Source organism: Notothenia rossii (assembly GCF_949606895.1).
Source record: "Notothenia rossii genome assembly, chromosome: 5".
In the NCBI taxonomy this organism is placed as follows: domain Eukaryota; kingdom Metazoa; phylum Chordata; class Actinopteri; order Perciformes; family Nototheniidae; genus Notothenia; species Notothenia rossii.
The window spans coordinates 71671314-71690027 of record NC_136903.1 but is presented as its reverse complement, the minus strand read 5'-3'; the positions used below and the strand labels follow the sequence as shown (position 1 = coordinate 71690027).

Sequence of the window (18714 nt, the reverse complement as noted above, 5' to 3'; positions counted from 1 at the left end):
AAAATAAACAAAAAAATGTATAGACATATAATATAAATGTCATATATATAGAGCCAAAATGAACGCTGTAAGTAGGCTACTTGTTTACCATAAGCAGGTATTTATTCGACATTTGTACAGCAATAATTCTGCACCCCAGCCTTTTCATCACTAGCAAGTTTTTTCTGCTATATTTGCAGCAACAGGGTGCTAATTATAAAGTTGTATATGTCTTGGTAGGTGGCGCTGGTGTTCCCCAACAGTGACCCTGGTATGTTCTGGGTGGCTTTCTACGGCTGCCTCCTTGCTGAAGTTATACCTGTACCTATTGAAGTACCACTGTCTCGCAAAGTAAGAAAACCATGAGACATTTTCTATTCCCACAGGATATACTTTTTTTCCCTATCTAAAAAGGTGATTTTGTTTTGTGTTTTTAGGATGCAGGTATCAGCCAGGTGGGGTTTCTGCTTGGTAGCTGTGGTGTGGGTCTCGCTCTGACCAGTGAGATCTGCCTGAAGGGTTTACCCAAAACTCCCACTGGGGAAATAATGCAGTATAAAGGTCAGTATGAATTTCAGAGCTTATTGAACCTTCTATTATTAAAGTTGTTTTATTACCTTTTCTAATACATACAGACCTGGCGCACAAAACCAGAAGAAAAATATATATACACAATGATGCAGCATGTAAATACTTCCTGTCAGGTTCTGAAATTCATAAAACGTGCCTTTGTATTTATTAGTCCTTGCTCTAAGTCCTTTAAAAGAGGCAATGTATGTCATCATGTTGTACCAGTCAGGAAGACCTGTTTTTTTTTCTTTCTGGGTCCTCCATTCACAGGGAATAATCCTTGAAGAGGCAATAAAGCTTGCCAATACAAGTCCAAACTTATGTTTGGGTGTAGCTGTAAGCACAGCTGGAAAGATTCTGGAAAGGTTCTATCCAATCCCTCTCTGAAACTTTAATCATCTGTTTCCAAAACAAAATAACATTCCAACATCAAAGGAAGAAAAACACCACGTTTCTCTTTTGCACTTCCAACTTCAATTTGGTTTTATTGAACTTTATTGGATAATTAGTCATTTAGGGTCATTCATCTCGATAAAAAGAAACACGTAAATGTTTCTGGTATCCTTTAGACTGTTTGGGATACAATGTAATCTGTGTTTTAATGAAGAGTTGGCAATGAATTGCAGACATAAATGTTCCCAAAAATGGTTATATAGCATTTGGAAATAAATCCCTCTTGATTTAAATTTCTCTCATAGGCTGGCCTCGACTAAAGTGGGTGGTGACTGACACGAAATACCTGACCAAGCCTTCCAAAGACTGGCAGCCGCACATCCCCACTGCCAACACTGACCCTGCTTATATAGAGGTAACAGAGCTGCTTACTGCGGGGGCAGCTTATTCCAATACCTAATAACTTTAACAATACAGTTATTGTGTAACTGTCTGTTAAAAAGGAAATTGGGAAACCTGAACTGCATCCTTATAAAGTTAATATACAAATACAAGTGTGTTCAGAAGTATTAACATGTTCCTCTCATGTTTCCTCTTGGGGTAGTACAAGGCCAGTAAAGATGGCACAGTGGTGGGTGTGGCTGTGTCTAAAGTGGCCATGTTGACCCACTGCCAAGCACTGACCCAGGCCTGCAACTACTGCGAAGGTGAGGGATGACATCATCATCTATCGTCTCAAGGTTTCTTCATCAACACAGTTTTTATGAGTCTGAAGTCACATTTGTCTTTCTTCACTTTAGGGGAAACTTTAGTCAATGTACTGGACTTTAAGAAGGATATTGGGCTGTGGCATGGAGTTCTCACGGTAAGTGTTTGTGGAGGTTTTTTTTACATAATAAATTGAGATCGCGCATTAAAATGCCTTTAGGATTAAACCTATGTTACATATTTTGTTGAGTCGTGAGACTAAATTACCTAAAATGTTTCCAACAGCCTGTTTCATTTAGTTTCAAGTGATAGTGACGTATCCCTTTGCATAAGCATCAACATTGTGATTGTCTGTCACAGTAAATATATCAAGATTTTATTCAGTTTTTGGTAACATTTTCACAGTACACTGTAGACCTGAGTCTTTTTTAACAAAATATTTTAAAGAATGAAGGATTTAAGTCATCAGATGTCTGGACCTTACGTCTTTAAGCTAAGAAATATCAGCAGCAGTCGAATGGCATCAGAGAAATACAGCTTTGTGAAACTGCTTAATGCTTAATTTATCCAGCTCCTAACAAAAACTTCCGGTTTTGTTTGTTTCCAGGCCGTGATGAATAGGGTACATACTGTCAGTGTTCCCTATGCAGTAATGAAGGCGTGTCCCCTCTCCTGGGTACAGAGGGTCCACATCCACAAAGGTAACACCAGACGCCCAGCTAGAGATGTGCCATGAAAAGGAAAGTATAATAAATGGTCAACATAACTTCATTCTTATTCTTATACAGCTCGGATAGCTTTGGTGAAGTGCCGTGACTTACACTGGGCTATGATGGCTCATCGGGAACAGAGAGACACCAGCCTGGCTTCACTACATATGCTGATTGTTGCTGATGGTGCTAATCCCTGTGAGTATTTAGTGCCCCCCAGCTTTGGTTAACTACGTATTTAAAAAGGTCACAAATGAAATGCAAAATGTTGAATCCACTTTCTCTTGCTGTCTAGGGTCGGTGTCTTCCTGTGATGCCTTCCTGAACGTGTTTCAGTCCCACGGGCTGAAGCCTGAGGTCATATGTCCCTGTGCCACCTCCCCTGAGGCTATGACAGTAGCTATACGCAGGTATGACACACATTTCTACCTCTGCAAAGGACGATCTGTCTCTCTGTTTATAAGTCTGTCGGCAGGATTACGATAGCTGTCGGTCCGATTTCATGGAATTTGGTGGGTGGAGCACGGATAATGGAGCCGATCCTTATCACGGGGCAAAAACACAATTTATGGTTTACTCACGTCGTCAACATTGCGAGATAGTTCTAATTTAAAAAATGTGTTCCCGACTGGGCAAATGTATTTAAACGCCCTCAAGTCAAAACATCAACATCTATCAACGAGTTGTTTAAACGCTCTTAACATGTCCATGTTGTTTTCACATCATGACTCAATGCTCATGAACACAGCTGGGCTCTAACGGTACGTCCACACGGCAGCGTCGCGTTCTTCAACGGAGACGCTTCCCATTCACTTTGAATGGGGTGATGTCTCGCTTTGCCGAACTGCATTGTGGTTCCGTCGCGTCGCATTGCTTCCGTTGTTCGCTTTGAAAGTTGAGAAAAGTTCAACTTTTCAAGCGTCAACGGAAGCGCCAGCCAATCAAATCATATGCCAGTACAAGCTCTAGCCAATCAAACCGCGTGCTTATGTGTCCGGGGCGGGAGATTAATGTGATGGTTGTTGGTCGCACGCCAGACACAGCTTCAAGCTTCAACGCGACGCTGCCGTGTGGACGTACCGTAAGAAGGCCCAGGGAGATTAGACTGCGTCTGAATGCACCATTGGCCTTGGCGAAGGTCTGCACTTTCGAGTTTCATTCTAGTTCTTAGCATTATATAAGAGGAACAAGACAAACACACAAAATAAGAAAACCCCCTTCTTTCTCAAATGTCTTCTTAAAAGAATATTAGAATCCACAAACGAAAAATGTAAAAGCATGGCATTGCCTCACTAATGGTTGATTTCTATTTCTACTGGTGTAGCAGGGTGGATGAAGATGTAGTCTGTTGTGTGTTGTACATGGGTGGGTGGGCAGATGGCGAACTGTGAGAACAGATGGGATGGATGGAAATGCTCATGTTCGATCAAACTCTCCCCTGTGTAGACCGGGAGTGCCAGGCACCCCCCTCCCTGCCCGTGCCATCCTTTCTTTGGGCGGCCTGAGCCACGGAGTCATCAGGGTCAACACTGAGGACAAGAACTCCGCTCTGACTGTACAAGATGTGGGACATGTCATGCCTGGAGGTGAGACAGAAGGAAAGATACATGAGTCAGATGGAAAGCAAGACAAATATATGGCCAAAAAAAAGAACGGGCTGTGTGTTGCATTTAATTTTCACATTTTTGACGTTGCTGATGAAGCATTGTATTACTGTATGTGTTTATTACTGTCCTATACACAACATTTCATAAAATATTGAAACTTTGAAAGTCATTTTAGTACTTAAAAAGGATAATGGGAATCCCCTTCAGCCCTCCAAAGTTACACAGCTCAGATTTGATATGCTCCAAATACTTAAATTTGCAACTTAAGATTTTTGGCTTGTAGTTTAAGCAATATTCCAACTTTAAAAAAGAACGTTATCATCCAGAAGTATACAGTTGCGCGTTTAAAGAAACTGGGCAGTAATAGGCAATGTTGTGGTTACATTTATTCAATTTTTATGAAGTCTATAGTTGTCTGAATGTTGGCTTTGTGTGTCTCCAGCTCTGATGTGCATTGTGAGGCCAGAAGGGCCTCCTCAGTTGTGCAAAACAGATGAGATAGGTGAGATAATAATCAACTCCCGTGCTGGGGGCAACATGTACTACGGCCTGCCTGGACTCACCAAAAACACCTTTGAGGTAAGAAAACAATTAATCTCACCCACAATCTGCCTGTTCTGTTACAGTAAAACAACTCATTTGTTTTTCTCCTGTGGTGCTTTTCCATTCTCTCGGTGTTGTTGTGTTCAGGTTATACCGGTTAACGCCAATGGAGTTCCCATTGGAGAGATCCCCTTTGTGCGGTCAGGACTCCTGGGGTTTGTTGGCCCAGTAAGTAGGACCGTTACATAACGGGACAGCAGCAGTTTGAGACATGCTGGAAACAGTCCTCTCTCTGTCTTTAAAGGGGTCGGTGTTTGTTCAGTGAATGACCCCACTGTGTATCCTCTGCAGGGCAGTCTGATCTTCGTGGTGGGGAAGATCGAGGGTCTGCTGATGGTGAGCGGGCGGAGACACAACGCGGACGACCTGGTGGCCACCGCTCTGGCCGTGGAGCCAGTGAAGACTGTGTACCGTGGGAGGTAAGAGGACCTCTGAGCTCTTCTTGATGCAAAGTGTGTGTAGAAAGATGTTGAGTGGATGCAAATGTACCACTACTGACATCTGGAGGTACAAAAGAAGCACAGCAGGGAACAACTGTCATGGTGAAGTCGTGGAAAGATGTCTGACTTCCACTCTTAAAACAATCTTTCTGTGTGCCAGGATCACTGTGTTTTCAGTCACAGTGTTTTATGATGAGAGGGTGGTGATTGTGGCAGAGCAGAGGCCGGACGCCAGCGAAGAGGACAGCTTCCAATGGATGAGCCGAGTGCTACAGGTACATCTCCTCCTCATTTGCTTTCAAATGTTTTTATTCCCGGTTCCTGGAGATCTTTGGAAGTCTTAGAGACTCTTATTTTAGATGATCAGAATTTAAGTTAATAACATGTCCTAAAGTATTATATATTTTCTATGGTAGGTGCATACTGATGACTAGTTGCATCCCCACAAGCATCACTTATTTAAGTATTGTTTGGTCTTTCATTGTGATTCTTCGTTGGTCGGGACTTTTCGTTTTCTTCTTTTGTTTTGATGGTTCTGAAGTAGCTTCTGTACAAGTAACAGGAAATAAAATAAACATATTATGTTTAATATAAGAAAATCACTTGTTGTTAGTGACAGTCTTGGTATTATTATTGTGATAACTACTGATCAACTCGTGGTTCTGTGTAGACAGGATCACCTTTCTGTCAGCCAAATTATTGAGTCACCTTCCTTCTCCCTGTTGTTTCCTGTGCAGGCTATCGACAGCATCCACCAGGTGGGCCTCTACTGTCTGGCTCTGGTCCCTGCCAACACCTTACCCAAAACACCCCTGGGTGGCATCCACATCTCTGACACCAAGCAGTACTTCTTGGATGGCAACCTGCACCCCTGCAACATCCTATTGTGTCCCCACACATGTGTCACCAACCTGCCCAAGCCCCGCCAGAAGCAGCCCGGTAGGCGACACTTATCTGTAGATAGTTTCTCATAAGATTAGAGACATCTTTCCATGTCCCGCGTGAGAGAGTCAGTCCGGGTTATAAAGCTTTTTGTCAAATAAAAGCCCAGTCGGCAGTGTTACATAACGCACACAAAACAGTTTCTGAATTTAGGATAGCAATGTTTCCGCTGCGCTGGCCCCTGGCTGAAGTTCAAGAGATGTCACGCAATGTGTAAACTTGAAAATAGCCACTATCCAACGACTGTGTTTTACACAATATCTTAATTAAGTTTACAATGTTTATTTTCCAGTCACGTAAAAATAAATCTATTCTAGGTCCTGGAAGGGTTACCATTGAGGTGACAGGTATGAATTGGATGTTTTGATGTGGGATTGTATGAGGTAATTGTCCATGGTCAGTGTACATAATATATGTATTATGCTATACTAATTGAATTATTTTCTGCACTTTATTTAGTTATTATTTGTATTTTATTATGTATGCATGAATGCTGCGTGTCTTTGTTGTATGTTGCCTTTTCTGAATGTTTTGATGGCACCTTAAAAGGAGTAGCTTTACTCTTCTTGTTGTACTTGTATATTGACAATAAATGATTCTATTCTATTCTACTACGTAATACACAACAGACAGGAGCAAAGCAATGTACTCTACTGTGGACACAGAATTTATTTTTCGCCTCTTAAAAAGAAAGGCCCACCAAAAAACCAATATGAGTTTAAGTGTGAGCTTTATTTAGAATATTTGTTTACACAAGCAGTAAATTGCTTGGCTCTCTCTCTCTTTGTCTCTCTGCATCTTTTACTCTGTTTCTGCTGTCCTCCTGTGTCTTTCTGTTTGTCTCACACTCTGTTTGTCTTGGTAGTTGGTGTAGGTCCTGCGTCTGTGATGGTGGGAAACCTCGTCGCAGGGAAGAGGATCGCCCAGGCTGCAGGCAGGGACCTCGGCATGATTGACGACCAGGATCTTGTCCGCAAGGTAAAAAGACCTTGAACACTGTAACTCCCAATATAACCGCACACTAACTCTGTATCTGATAACCTTTTCATCCCATTTCTATTTGCAAAAAAGCCACATGCTAGTCCTTTAGAATCAACAAGAACACATGATCAGTACCAATTCAACACTATGTTAACAGTTTGGTTTAAAGACTTGCCACTGCTAACAATGGTCCAGGCTCAGCAACAGCTCAGAATTATAGATGTAAGAACAATCTTGGACCTTTCTCTTTTTCTGCTCTCTTCTCTCTCTGGATGTAGCTCTGTATGTGGCCTACTGTGATGGTAAGAATGATGGACCACTTCTGGCATCTTCCCCCCACCTCTTGTCATGCTCTAATCAAATTGTATCGTGGTTTTATTTTGTGTGCTTGTGTTAAAATGTGACATAAGCCAAAAAGCATGTTCATTTTTTTTGTGTTACAAGATATTTACCTTCTGTAGCTTTCCCTAGTTTTTCATGTAAGAAATGGTTTGTTCTTTTATAGCTTAAAATATATGGTGTAAAATTGTTTGCTCGTTGGTTAGAGATGATTTATGCCAGAAAGCTTTGCATGAATTATTAAGTTTCCATCGTATTTTGTTGAGGTGTATTAAGTTAAGCACTGAACTCCACCCTATGTAAGCCTTCCATGGTTGTGTTTGTAAAAATGTGCAAATACTTTTTAAGCACACCCTCAGATCAACTGTACATACATCTAACTATTATTATTTTGTTTTTTCAGCATCAGTATTTGACAGAGGCTCTGCAGTGGAGGGCACAGACAGACGCAGACCATGTCCTGTTTGTTCTTCTCAATAACAAGGTATCAAACTCATCCGTTCATATGCTAATAACATAGATAGATAGATACTACTACTAGGATGGATTAAATGCAGAGAACACATTTCACTGTGTGCGCTGTGTGCTCTGCATGTGTGACCTTTAAAGACGGTTTCATCCCTCAGATTCTATCCATCTACTTTATTGATCCCAATTTGGGAAATTATTTTGTCACAGAAGCAGAAGTGTGTTCAGACATTAAAATACAATACTTAAAATACAAAAAAAAAGCAGAAAAGAGCATTAACAACTAAAAATAAAATGACAATTATTATATCAAATATAAACAATATAAACAAAACGATATAAAATATTCTGGATATTTAAAATAAAAAGCCAAAAATACTACAAGAATAAATACAATATACTTGGACTGTGAAGCTCAACATGAATAATGTGTCTTCTTGCATGTCTCCCTCTGTACATTACTCCTGTCCTTCAGGGTGTTCCTGTGAGCACTGCGACCTGCCTCCAGCTTCACAAGCGGGCCGAGAAGATAGCCGCAGCGCTAACTGAGAAAGGAAGCATCAACACAGGAGAGAACGTGGTGCTGCTTTATCCTCCTGGTGAGTCCTGCCTCTACATTTTACTCTCAATTATATTAATCATTGCGAGTTTTCCCTTCTTGTTTTTGACACCACCTTCCTACCATCTTTCTCTCAGGCATTGATTTGATAGCTGCCTTCTACGGCTGTCTCTACGCTGGATGTGTTCCCGTGAACGTCCGACCTCCACACCCTCAGAACCTGGGAGCCACGTTGCCTACTGTCCGCATGATTATTGATGTGAGTGTGTTTGCTGTTAGGGTTAGGGTTCATGTTATCCTATTATCAGGGTCTTTTTAGTTGTGGCCTGTCTGTAGATATTATTATTATTAATAAAAACTTCTCAAAAATCAATGGTGTATTTGGCTCCAAAACCCAGTATCGTTAGGCTATAAGAAGATAGATCAAGGTGTCTGCATGCGTTTGCTTTTTCATTTTCTTTTTTGTCGCCAACACAAGCAACCTTTTTTTCTTCCTACCAGGTCAGCAAAGCGGCATGTATCCTTACCAGTCAAAGTCTCATGAGGATTCTGCGCTCCAAAGAGGCTGCTGCCTCAGTAAACATCAAGACGTGGCCAACAATCATTGACACAGGTAAGTTACCGAAAGATAAGCCTTGTTTCCAGCAGACATTTTGGCTTGTCATCACAGGAAAAGTACAGGTGTACAAGTACTTTTCCCACCAAGGTTCCTGAGAACTACGATTTAGTTGCGTTCACACCAAAAATTCCCAGGAACTAAATTAGTTATAGTAGAGAACCTTTTTTACCCCCTTTTCAGTCCCTGCTAGAGAGCAGGGACTTTCGTGTGAGAAAAAGGTTCCTGTGTCTGATTGGCTGGGCGGAATGCAAACCACGCCCCGTCAAACTCCCAAAAACTTTTGTGAAGCCGCCATTTTATTATCCTCGCATTGCATTATTAGCATTAGCATTAGCCCAGCGCAGAAACGCAGAGAGACTAACTTATGACAACACAAAATAAAACATGGGAGCGGTGGAGATGAGGAGGTGTCGGCGTTCTGGCCGTTTACTCGGAAGGCTTCAGTAGAAGCTGCTGGGAGTCCCAGCAGCTTCTACTGAAGCCAGTCCCCAACTCCGGGGACTTCCGGCCTGGGATTTTGGGCGGTGTGGGTACCCCGAGCAGATATGGTACCTACAGCGGCAGTATATGCCGTGAAGTTGTTTGCGGCCTGCCAGTAAACCCAAAGCATAAGAAGACGAAGTGACGTCAGCGGCTTCATTTGCCTAATCCACCCCCAGGAACTAATTTCCGGTGTGAACGCGATCTGTACTTAGTTCATGAGAACTAAAGAGTTCTTAGGAACCTTTGTGGGAAAATTACTTGGTGTGAACGTGCTTCATGACAGTGTGAAGCAACATGACTGAGGGAGTTACATAAAGTTAAAATCAAAATGAGTTTGAAACATCTTCTGTGTAAAAGGTATTTTCTCTTCTACTAGTTTTGCCAAGTATTTGTAATATCAAATGACTTCTAGTCTCTGAGACCAAGAGTTGACGGAATAAGACGCATGTAGTTATGGTTAACCTTGTTCTCTCGTTATTACCATGTATAATTATGATAATATGATATGAACTGTTCTTGTTTGCAGATGACCTTCCTCGCCGCCGGCCTCCACAAATCTATAAGCCGCCCACAGCCGAGATGATAGCTTATCTGGACTTCAGCGTGTCCACTACAGGCATGCTCACAGGGGTCAAGGTGAGACAGATGTTACAAAAAAAAAAGTTTGATCCCAAGTTTGTGTAGATATGTAAAATGAACATAATTCTGCATCGTTTATTAAGTGACAAGCCTGAATGTTTTCAGCCACCTTGTTTTTGATTCTTGTGCTTCCAATTAGAAGGAGTTGCGCTGATGTCATTAATTCCTGGTTATAAAACGGACAAGTCAAATCAAGCAATCTGATTGGTTCTTAGCCGTGATATACTGAGCGTATACTACGGGTAGAATTGTAAGTTACTTTTCACAACAAGTCAGTATCCCTCCGCGTCCAAGAAAAACAGTATACCGTTGGGCTGAAAAGCAAACTGCGCAGTTTGCTTTTCATACTGGAACAAGAAAGCAGCGGAGAAGTAACGGGGCAGAAGCCCTCCTTTTTGACGCAGCGGTCCAGACATAGACATCAAACGGCAAAACATATTCAGTGTGCAGTTCCTTTGGCATTAGGGCATGGATATCTAGATACTTTTAGGTTTAACATAATGAATTGTGCTACTTTTAAAGCAAGCAACGACGTTTTCAAATCTGTAATCAAAGAGGTCCGCAAAAACGCTATCGACCAATCAGATTGCTTGATTTGACTTGTCAGTTTTATAAATATATTTAAATTTCTTCCGTTAAGAAACAAACTTACAAAGCATAAAATGGAAACATTTAAGATTAACTTCGACCTCCGGGGGGGTCTTACTATAGTATGTAGGAGTGGATTGAGCAGTGCCTATCTCCAGAAAAAAAAGCACCTAAACTACGACATGCAGAGCTACGTGAAGAGCAGGTAGACCAACTGGAAAAGTACCACCATTCAAAAGCTTTCTGATGCGGGTCTTGAAACAAAGCAGAGACATTATGACCGTTAGTGGCCACAGGTGCGAAAGCTCTCTCCAGAGCTACTGGAAGCCCAATCTCGGGGACCGGAGAAAGTGGAGCAATATTCTCGCCACGCCAAGCAACAGCCGGACAGTTTTTCAGTGGCTGCACAATAAACAGCAACATACACATTAATGTAAATAAACAGCCAAATAATGGATCAACGCTCTCTGTCTAATATGTTCGCTTGCTGTTAGTGTTGTTGCATAGCAACCACCTTGCACTATGTTTTGTGCAGAAGGCAACGGAGGGACTATTTTATTTTGAACATCATTATTTACTAATAAAAACTATTTAAATTAGAGTGTGTATTTTTCTTTCATATTGCCACACTTGGTAACCGTTTTATAAAATCAATAGCTCACTTCAGGCCGTGATATATGCTCATTATATCACAGCTAAGGGGGTTGTCGACCCTCCACTTCGCGTCGGGCCTAACCACGCCCTTAGCTGTGATATAATGAGCATATACCACGGCCTGTCGTGAGCTATTGCTTAAATATGCTTCAGTGTGAAATGTTCCTTTGAGTTCCTAATATATGTCTTTTTGTTTGTTGCAGATCTCTCATGCAGCGGTCAGTGCAATTTGTCGCTCTGTAAAGCTGCAGTGTGAACTGTACTCCTCTCGCCAAATAGCCATCTGCCTGGATCCTTACTGTGGCCTAGGCTTTGTCTTGTGGTGCCTCGCAAGGTGGAGCAAACTTACAATACATCAATGATATGTTAGTTTACTCAGTTATGTTGTTCCTCCTTTATTAATCAAATGTTCTTTCTTATAGTGTTTACTCAGGTCACCAATCCATCCTGATTCCTCCCTTCGAGTTGGAGAGCTGCTGCTCTCTGTGGCTGAGCACGCTCAGTCAGTATCGCGTCAGAGACACCTTCTGTTCCTACTCCGTCATGGAGCTCTGCACTAAAGGACTGGGCACTCAGACTGAGTTACTCAAGGTGAGGAGGGCTACATATAAAGAGACTAATGAAGGACTGACATGTCATATTTTTGTAAGATTTTATCATTTTTTTGTCGGTTTGTTTCAGGCCCGTGGTGTCAGCCTGTCGTGTGTGCGGAGCTGTGTGGTGATAGCAGAGGAACGCCCTCGACTCACCCTCTCACACTCCTTCTCCAAACTGTTTAAGGACATCGGGCTGTCGCCCAGAGCTGTTAGCACTGCTTTTGGTTCCAGGGTTAATCTGGCCATCTGCCTGCAGGTACACCAACCAACTGCTAAAATTAATGTAGTAACAGATGACATTTTTTGATTCATTAAAATAAAAATAAATGAATTAACAGTTGAAATTGTTAAAAGTAATAGCTAAACTGTCGAAATAGCTGGCTACCTGACACAGATTGTTCCCATTGCAAAAAAGCTAACTGGGGGGGATGTGGCTAACCTTCCTCAAATTGTATCTTATTATTTATGCATTAGCCATGTTTAGTTAGACTAGTCTTACAATCTAAGACTAATCAAAGGTCCAAAACTAAGTGTATGTAACTATTCTGAATATACCTGCTCTTTTTGTGATACAGGGAACAACTGGTCCAGACCCCTGTACAGTTTATGTGGACTTGAAGTCCCTTCGTCATGACAGGTGAGGAAGACACATCAATAAATTAAACCAGGATGAAAGGGTTGAAAAAAGGGTTGTGACGTATTTTAGTGTCCTGAAAAGAGATTTCTTAATGTATTGTTTATTTTAAATAAGTATTATCTTAGGCCTTACTGAATGCTGTTGTGGGGGTTTTGGTCTTTCTGATGTTGCAGAGATCAAGTGTGGATTGTAGACTGATTGTGTATGTCTGCTTATGTACATGTCTTTTACAGAGTGAGGCTCGTGGAGAGAGGAGCGCCTCAGAGTCTTCCACTAATGGAGTCTGGCAAGGTGAGATGCTACATGTGAACACAAGGCACATATTATATTTATGGCTGCAACTAGTGATTAATTTAGTATTCTGTTGATGTGTTACTTGTTTAATACTATTGACACCAGACAATATTCATATTTAAGATGCTGGACTCAGGGAATCAAGTAATTAAAATAAATTACTGAAATACTTTGGTCGATTGTATAATAGTCGGTGATTAATTAAAATGTAAAAATGGTTTAGCTCTGATTCAGTCAATGAATTTAGGTTGTTGACATAATACAAATAATTTTTTCATTTACAGATACTGCCAGGTGTTCGGGTGATCATCGTAAATCCAGAGACCAAAGGTCCACTTGGTGATTCTCATCTAGGAGAGGTGAGAAGTATATACTGTACAACATCCCAATATATTGTAATAAGTGTGAGTAAGCCTTCTTCGTTCTGCAACAGTGTGTGTTTCTGTCTCTCAGGTCTGGGTGAACAGCCCTCACAATGCCAGCGGCTACTACACCATCTATGGAGAGGAAAGTCTCCAGGCCAACCACTTCAACACCAAGCTCAGCTTTGGAGACCCCCAGACCTTATGGGCCAGAACGGGGTACCTGGGCTTTGTGAAAAGGACTGAGCTGTTGGAGGCCAGCGGGGGTAAGTAGACCCTGACGATGAAATGAAGGATTTAAAGCCAAAAATTAAGGAAACATTAAATTCGTTTTTAATTACCGTAATTTTCTTACTATAAGGCGCACCTGAATATAAGCCGCAGCAGCGGCATACCACTCTCGGTTCCACTTTTACTTTTGCGCGCTACCTGTCTCACTCTTTTCCGGCCTCCAGCTTTTCCTGCTGGAACCCGCCGCTTAAAGGTGGGGGTCCGCGGACCGGCCATAGAGCCCATAGAGTTAAAGGTGGTGGCCGTTAGCTGTAAAAATCCATAGATTAGCCGCACCGTTATATAAGCCGCAGCGTCGAAAAATAGGGAAAAAGGCGCGGTTTATAGTCCGAAAATTACGGTAGATATATTGCAAATTATGAGCACTTTTAAACAGCAAGCTAACTTTTAGCTGCTTACAGACTTTCTTCTTGTTTTTCTACATACACATATTTCTGTGATCAGATCGTCATGACGCTCTCTTCGTGGTTGGCTCACTCGATGAGACCTTGGAGCTAAGAGGGCTGCGCTATCATCCAATTGACATTGAAACTTCAGTGTCCCGGGCTCACCGCAGTATAGCTGAGAGGTGAGAATGGTCATGATAAACATAACTAACTGAAACACAAACACACACACACACACACACACACACACACACACACACACACACACACACACACACACACTTTACTATTGTTCTAAGGCAACTACATATTGAACATTTGTACCCGCCACTAAAATGCCAAGGGCTCTGATTCAACAACATCAGGGTGTAAAAGGTGAAGCCAATGCCTAGGTGCCTCAAACCTAATTTTTTGTAATCACCAGCAGGGGCAACTCCTCCTGTTGCAAATATAAGTGATTGTATAGAAGTCTATAAAAAAATGACCCTGCTTCTCACTTGATTCATAACCTCAGTGAACATTCTCCACATGAGTGTATGAACTCAATCACTTGTTTTCAGTCTTAAATACTGCATGACATTCATTTTGTGAGTCCCATTTAGAGTAAATAGACAATAAAGCATCTACCAGGGTGTTTTCTGGATTTATGTGTTTTAGTCTTCAGACTTTAACCATTTCAGTTTTTTTTCAGTTCATGGAAGTTATAAGTTGCATTGTGGTTATTTAAAAAAAAAACAAGACGTTGGTGACTAACTAATGCCAAACTACAGGCGTAAAAACCATAGTCCACAAACAAATGGGTTCAGAATTTATACAATCAATGGCAGCTTACTGTGATTTGTTTTAATTTGTCTTCTTCAATTAATAAAGGAAATAAGCTTATTTCCTAAAAGGTAGCATTTTTCTTTTAACGTTTCTTTTTGTTTTTCTTTCCTCACAGTGCTGTGTTTACATGGACCAACCTGCTGGTGGTGGTGTCAGAGCTTTGTGGTTCAGAGCAGGATGCGCTGGACTTGGTGCCTCTGATAACCAACGTGGTCCTGGAGGAGCACCACCTCATCACGGGGGTGGTGGTTATTGTGGACCCAGGGGTTATACCCATCAACTCTAGGGGAGAGAAGCAACGCATGCACCTTCGTGACTCCTTCCTCGCTGACCAGCTGGATCCCATCTATGTTGCGTACAACATGTAAGGGGTCGCGGTGGTCTGGGTCTGTGTGGTCTGCACCATCAGCCCGGTCCAACTAAAGCTTTGGCAGAGGCTGAAAAGGAGGAGCATGAACCACATGTACTGCCACCCAGCCCTGTGTGACACCAGCGTTTCTTGGCCACTGCATGTCTGTGATTGGACCTGCCATGTTTTGGAGTTCCTCACTGTGTTTCATAGATAGAATTTTGAAAATGGGACAGAAGCAACATGTGTATATATATGGCAAAGGGAGAAAAAAAGCCCCTGTTGCACTTTTTTAGGGAAAGGACAAAAACAGGACCACTCTTAAAATTAATTATATTTTAATGTTTTCGTGAAAGTCTGTCGTCTTATGCCGTACCTACCAGAAACACTTTCCCTTCTGTGTCTACACAGATTCCAAGAGCTATTCAACTTTGATCCACAACTTGAAATATTTTTTACATGCAGCTTTCAAACTAACGCACAGAAACGCATGACCTGAGCCCTTGTCATTTCTCACTAGCATGAATGAATAAAAGAGGGCAGATAAAACACCATCAAATGAGAAGCAAGTCTAAGACTATGTGCATAATTTTAGAAAAACGTCCCATGATAATGAAGCCAAATACATTTTCACAACGTTCAAGCCCTAATATATTTCCTGCCTTATAAAACTTCAGCCATACATTCCTATCTTAATTTTTAATACATCTGTTATAGGTGGCTTTTTAGTCTCCTTTGGATTTAAATAGTAATGAAAATCCTGACAGATATCCAAAGTAAACAAAGTAAAAGAGAAAAGAGGCCATATTCTGTACTGTACCTATAAAGGCCTGTTGTATTTTGATACTGTACGTTACTGCATAGATATTTTTAATTGTGTAAATGTATACATGCTTGACTTGTCTCTCTCAGTTGATGGTATATGGATATTTTACCCAGCCGAGAGATGATAATTGTAGCAGAGAGAGGATTGTAAATAAGATTTAACAGCTCTGACAGTACTTTTGAAATGGAATAATAGTTAGTACAATTGAGGGTGGAGATGATTAACTTTAAAGCAATGATAGCCAGGATAGATACAACATTGCACTTTCTCACAAATTGTCTATTTTATTATAACAATGAGGCATTAAAATGAATGGTTTAGGAGCATATATTCTGAGGATGAATGCTTGAGGAGCTTTGAGAGTTTAGTGGGAGGGCTATCACTGTTAATGCCAGGGATCTTTCCTGGCAGGCATTCAATGAACAAGAAAAAGACGTGGCTAAAGAACAATATCATCATTATTTTAAGACTACCAGGTTATGTTGTAAAAAAAGTAATACATATGCCCACAACTGTTCATCTAATATCCATTACTATTGTACTTAGTATCACTAAAAAGCCCCCCCCCCCCTTTCAGTTTTGTATTGCATAATAGAGGAAATGATTGAGAGCGTGGTCCTTTCCTTTTCCTCTTCTCTTGTCTTCGTGCAACTTTGTAAAGAATGACTTTAAATTCCAACAGGATTGTTGTTGGAACTTTAAGTCTATTCAATGGAGAAAAGTCACCGTGTATCTGGATTATTTTCTGTGTTCAGTCACTGGATTAAAAGCACTTGAAAATGCAGTTGCAAAGCTGAGCCTACACTTACAAAATCCTTGATTGGAAAGTAATTGTATACAAAAGAAAGAAGAAATGCAGCAAGATATATTTGCAAGATGTATTTTGTTTCCTGTAAGCTTGTGCTTTCCTTGTACTTCTTTGCCATTATGTATAGGTTCTTTGTACTGGATTAATCTGTATCTCAGTGATGAACACTAAATGTCAACATGTAAATAGTTTTTTGTTATTTTTGGACTTTTGCAACTATCTCACTATAACATTCAATCATGCCAAACACGATATTAGAACGTTGTTTAATCATATAAAGGTAAACAGGAATATAATCCATTGAATTACTGCACTTTGCACTGGTGGTACTTACAGTAGGTGTCTACTGTGTGGACTAACTATACCCATTTCATGTTATATTTAATGTGTTACTAATTTTAGAAATATAATGCTTTTTCCCAGTTTAAGTCCACCTAGAGAAAAGACTAATAGCACTTAATCTTATTTTTGACATTGCATCCTTCATTTGCAACATAATGTTTGCATGACTCAGCCAGGCACTCAAATAAATCAGCTTAAGGCACATCGCATCCTTAGGGACACAAGTGGGAGGAGATGTACATGTATGAAATTGCATATTCAGGGAACAAAACTCCTAACACAGGGATGGACCAGGTGGTCCCTTGGTGCAATCTGTGAATAATAATACCCATAAAATGTAGAGGTTTGTCCAAACAAATGCACTTGTAATTAACGTAAAGAGCAAAAGAGGGGTTACCAACGACCAGAGTCCATCCACCATCTCCCTGCTTCACTGGGAAGTCTACGAGGGCTTCCATTGGTTCCTGCTCTTTTTCTCTGTCAGAGTTCTAACACACTATGCAATCTCAATGACAGTGCAATTTAATTTCAAAGCTTGCACAGTCCAGTGAAATAAACATGATGCTTAAACATTTTGTAATAGACTAAGAACAGAGGACTGGTGAAATGTAACCAGTAGTGTACTGTATTAATCTCTCTTGAGTTGTTCTATCAATATTTTATGTATGCACTCTTGGTATGTTGTATATTAATTATTTGGTCAATCTAAACTGCTCCATGAGGGTGTGATCCACTGATACATCTTTAATGTTGGGGAGGTGTTTTAAACTCACATAGTTGAGAATTTAAGGTGGTACACCCCTTCCCATTTTTCTCACTTATTTTCTATTTTGGTTTGTTGTACTTTGTTTTATACTTTATGTGAAAGTAATACGGAATAAACAGAAGCATTTAATCAATTTGGGTGTCCTGATATTCATGGGTTGATGAATGGTGTAACAGTGATTGAAATTGATGGACTTGTTCTTTGTCTTTGTCTGAGAATTTGACATAGACAGAGAGCATGTTTCATAAAAACACAAATCATACACAAAAACCCTGTGTATGGTCTGCTGAAAAGGCCAACATTTACTGGGAAAGAAGAAGGCCCACATTCCATGCATTATATATTTACACATTTTAATAATTCACATATTGGGGACATTTGCAGTCTCACAGCAGCATATGGGGTATAGCAACAACAGGCATAATACAAATAAATCAGAAACAGGTTTATTGCCAAGTAGATTTACACATATGAGGAATTTGCCTTGGTGTATATGGTGCATACATAAACACAGTTAAAAAAATATACATTGTAAGAAAAACTAACACAAAATAAAACCATTATAAAAAACAATTAAAGAAAAACAATTTAAACATTAAAATATAGAGAAATATTTACATGAAATATAGATATATACGGAAAAATAAGTAAAGTATAATTTGACAAAATATGCCGAACAATAACATAAAATATTGTAAGTAAACGGTAGAAAGCTCATTAAATAACAGGACACACATGTAATGATTTGGCGACATAGTCCTACAATGTGTAGAAACAGATTTATTGTTGAATTCACTTTATTGCTCATATTACAATTATTTAAATACTCATAATGCATAGTATATGCATTAATTTAAAATAACAAAAGCAAAGCAGTCTGATTGTGTTACATGTTGCAGGTTTTGCAATGTTCTTCTGTATCTTATCAGTGGTTCAAACTCTTCTCACCA

General features: G+C 40.4%; 1 protein-coding gene across 7 annotated transcripts in view; it reads left to right on the top strand.

Annotated features, from left to right (window-relative positions):
- The window catches only part of dip2bb (disco-interacting protein 2 homolog Bb), a 42570-nt gene extending 24673 nt beyond the window's left edge, over positions 1–17897 (top strand). For 2 of the 7 annotated variants that reach the window (XM_079683016.1, XM_079683015.1), the window contains 30 exons: positions 220–330; positions 417–540; positions 1248–1357; positions 1547–1649; positions 1743–1807; positions 2258–2351; positions 2439–2558; positions 2656–2770; positions 3807–3946; positions 4410–4546; positions 4658–4738; positions 4862–4989; positions 5171–5285; positions 5748–5949; positions 6818–6930; positions 7212–7235; positions 7676–7756; positions 8216–8339; positions 8437–8558; positions 8801–8912; positions 9928–10037; positions 11486–11616; positions 11705–11873; positions 11964–12134; positions 12454–12515; positions 12749–12806; positions 13094–13168; positions 13263–13437; positions 13907–14030; positions 14789–17897. In XM_079683016.1, the coding sequence (XP_079539142.1) occupies positions 220–330; positions 417–540; positions 1248–1357; positions 1547–1649; positions 1743–1807; positions 2258–2351; positions 2439–2558; positions 2656–2770; positions 3807–3946; positions 4410–4546; positions 4658–4738; positions 4862–4989; positions 5171–5285; positions 5748–5949; positions 6818–6930; positions 7212–7235; positions 7676–7756; positions 8216–8339; positions 8437–8558; positions 8801–8912; positions 9928–10037; positions 11486–11616; positions 11705–11873; positions 11964–12134; positions 12454–12515; positions 12749–12806; positions 13094–13168; positions 13263–13437; positions 13907–14030; positions 14789–15041 (3549 nt within the window). In that variant the 3' untranslated portion in view covers positions 15042–17897. Of the gene's footprint in view, positions 1–219; positions 331–416; positions 541–1247; positions 1358–1546; positions 1650–1742; positions 1808–2257; positions 2352–2438; positions 2559–2655; positions 2771–3806; positions 3947–4409; positions 4547–4657; positions 4739–4861; positions 4990–5170; positions 5286–5747; positions 5950–6817; positions 6931–7211; positions 7236–7675; positions 7757–8215; positions 8340–8436; positions 8559–8800; positions 8913–9927; positions 10038–11485; positions 11617–11704; positions 12135–12453; positions 12516–12748; positions 12807–13093; positions 13169–13262; positions 13438–13906; positions 14031–14788 lie in introns of all 7 variants that reach the window. The other 5 variants (XM_079683012.1, XM_079683013.1, XM_079683018.1 and 2 more) reach the window with 3 other exon arrangements.
- The last annotated feature ends 817 nt before the right edge of the window (positions 17898–18714 follow it).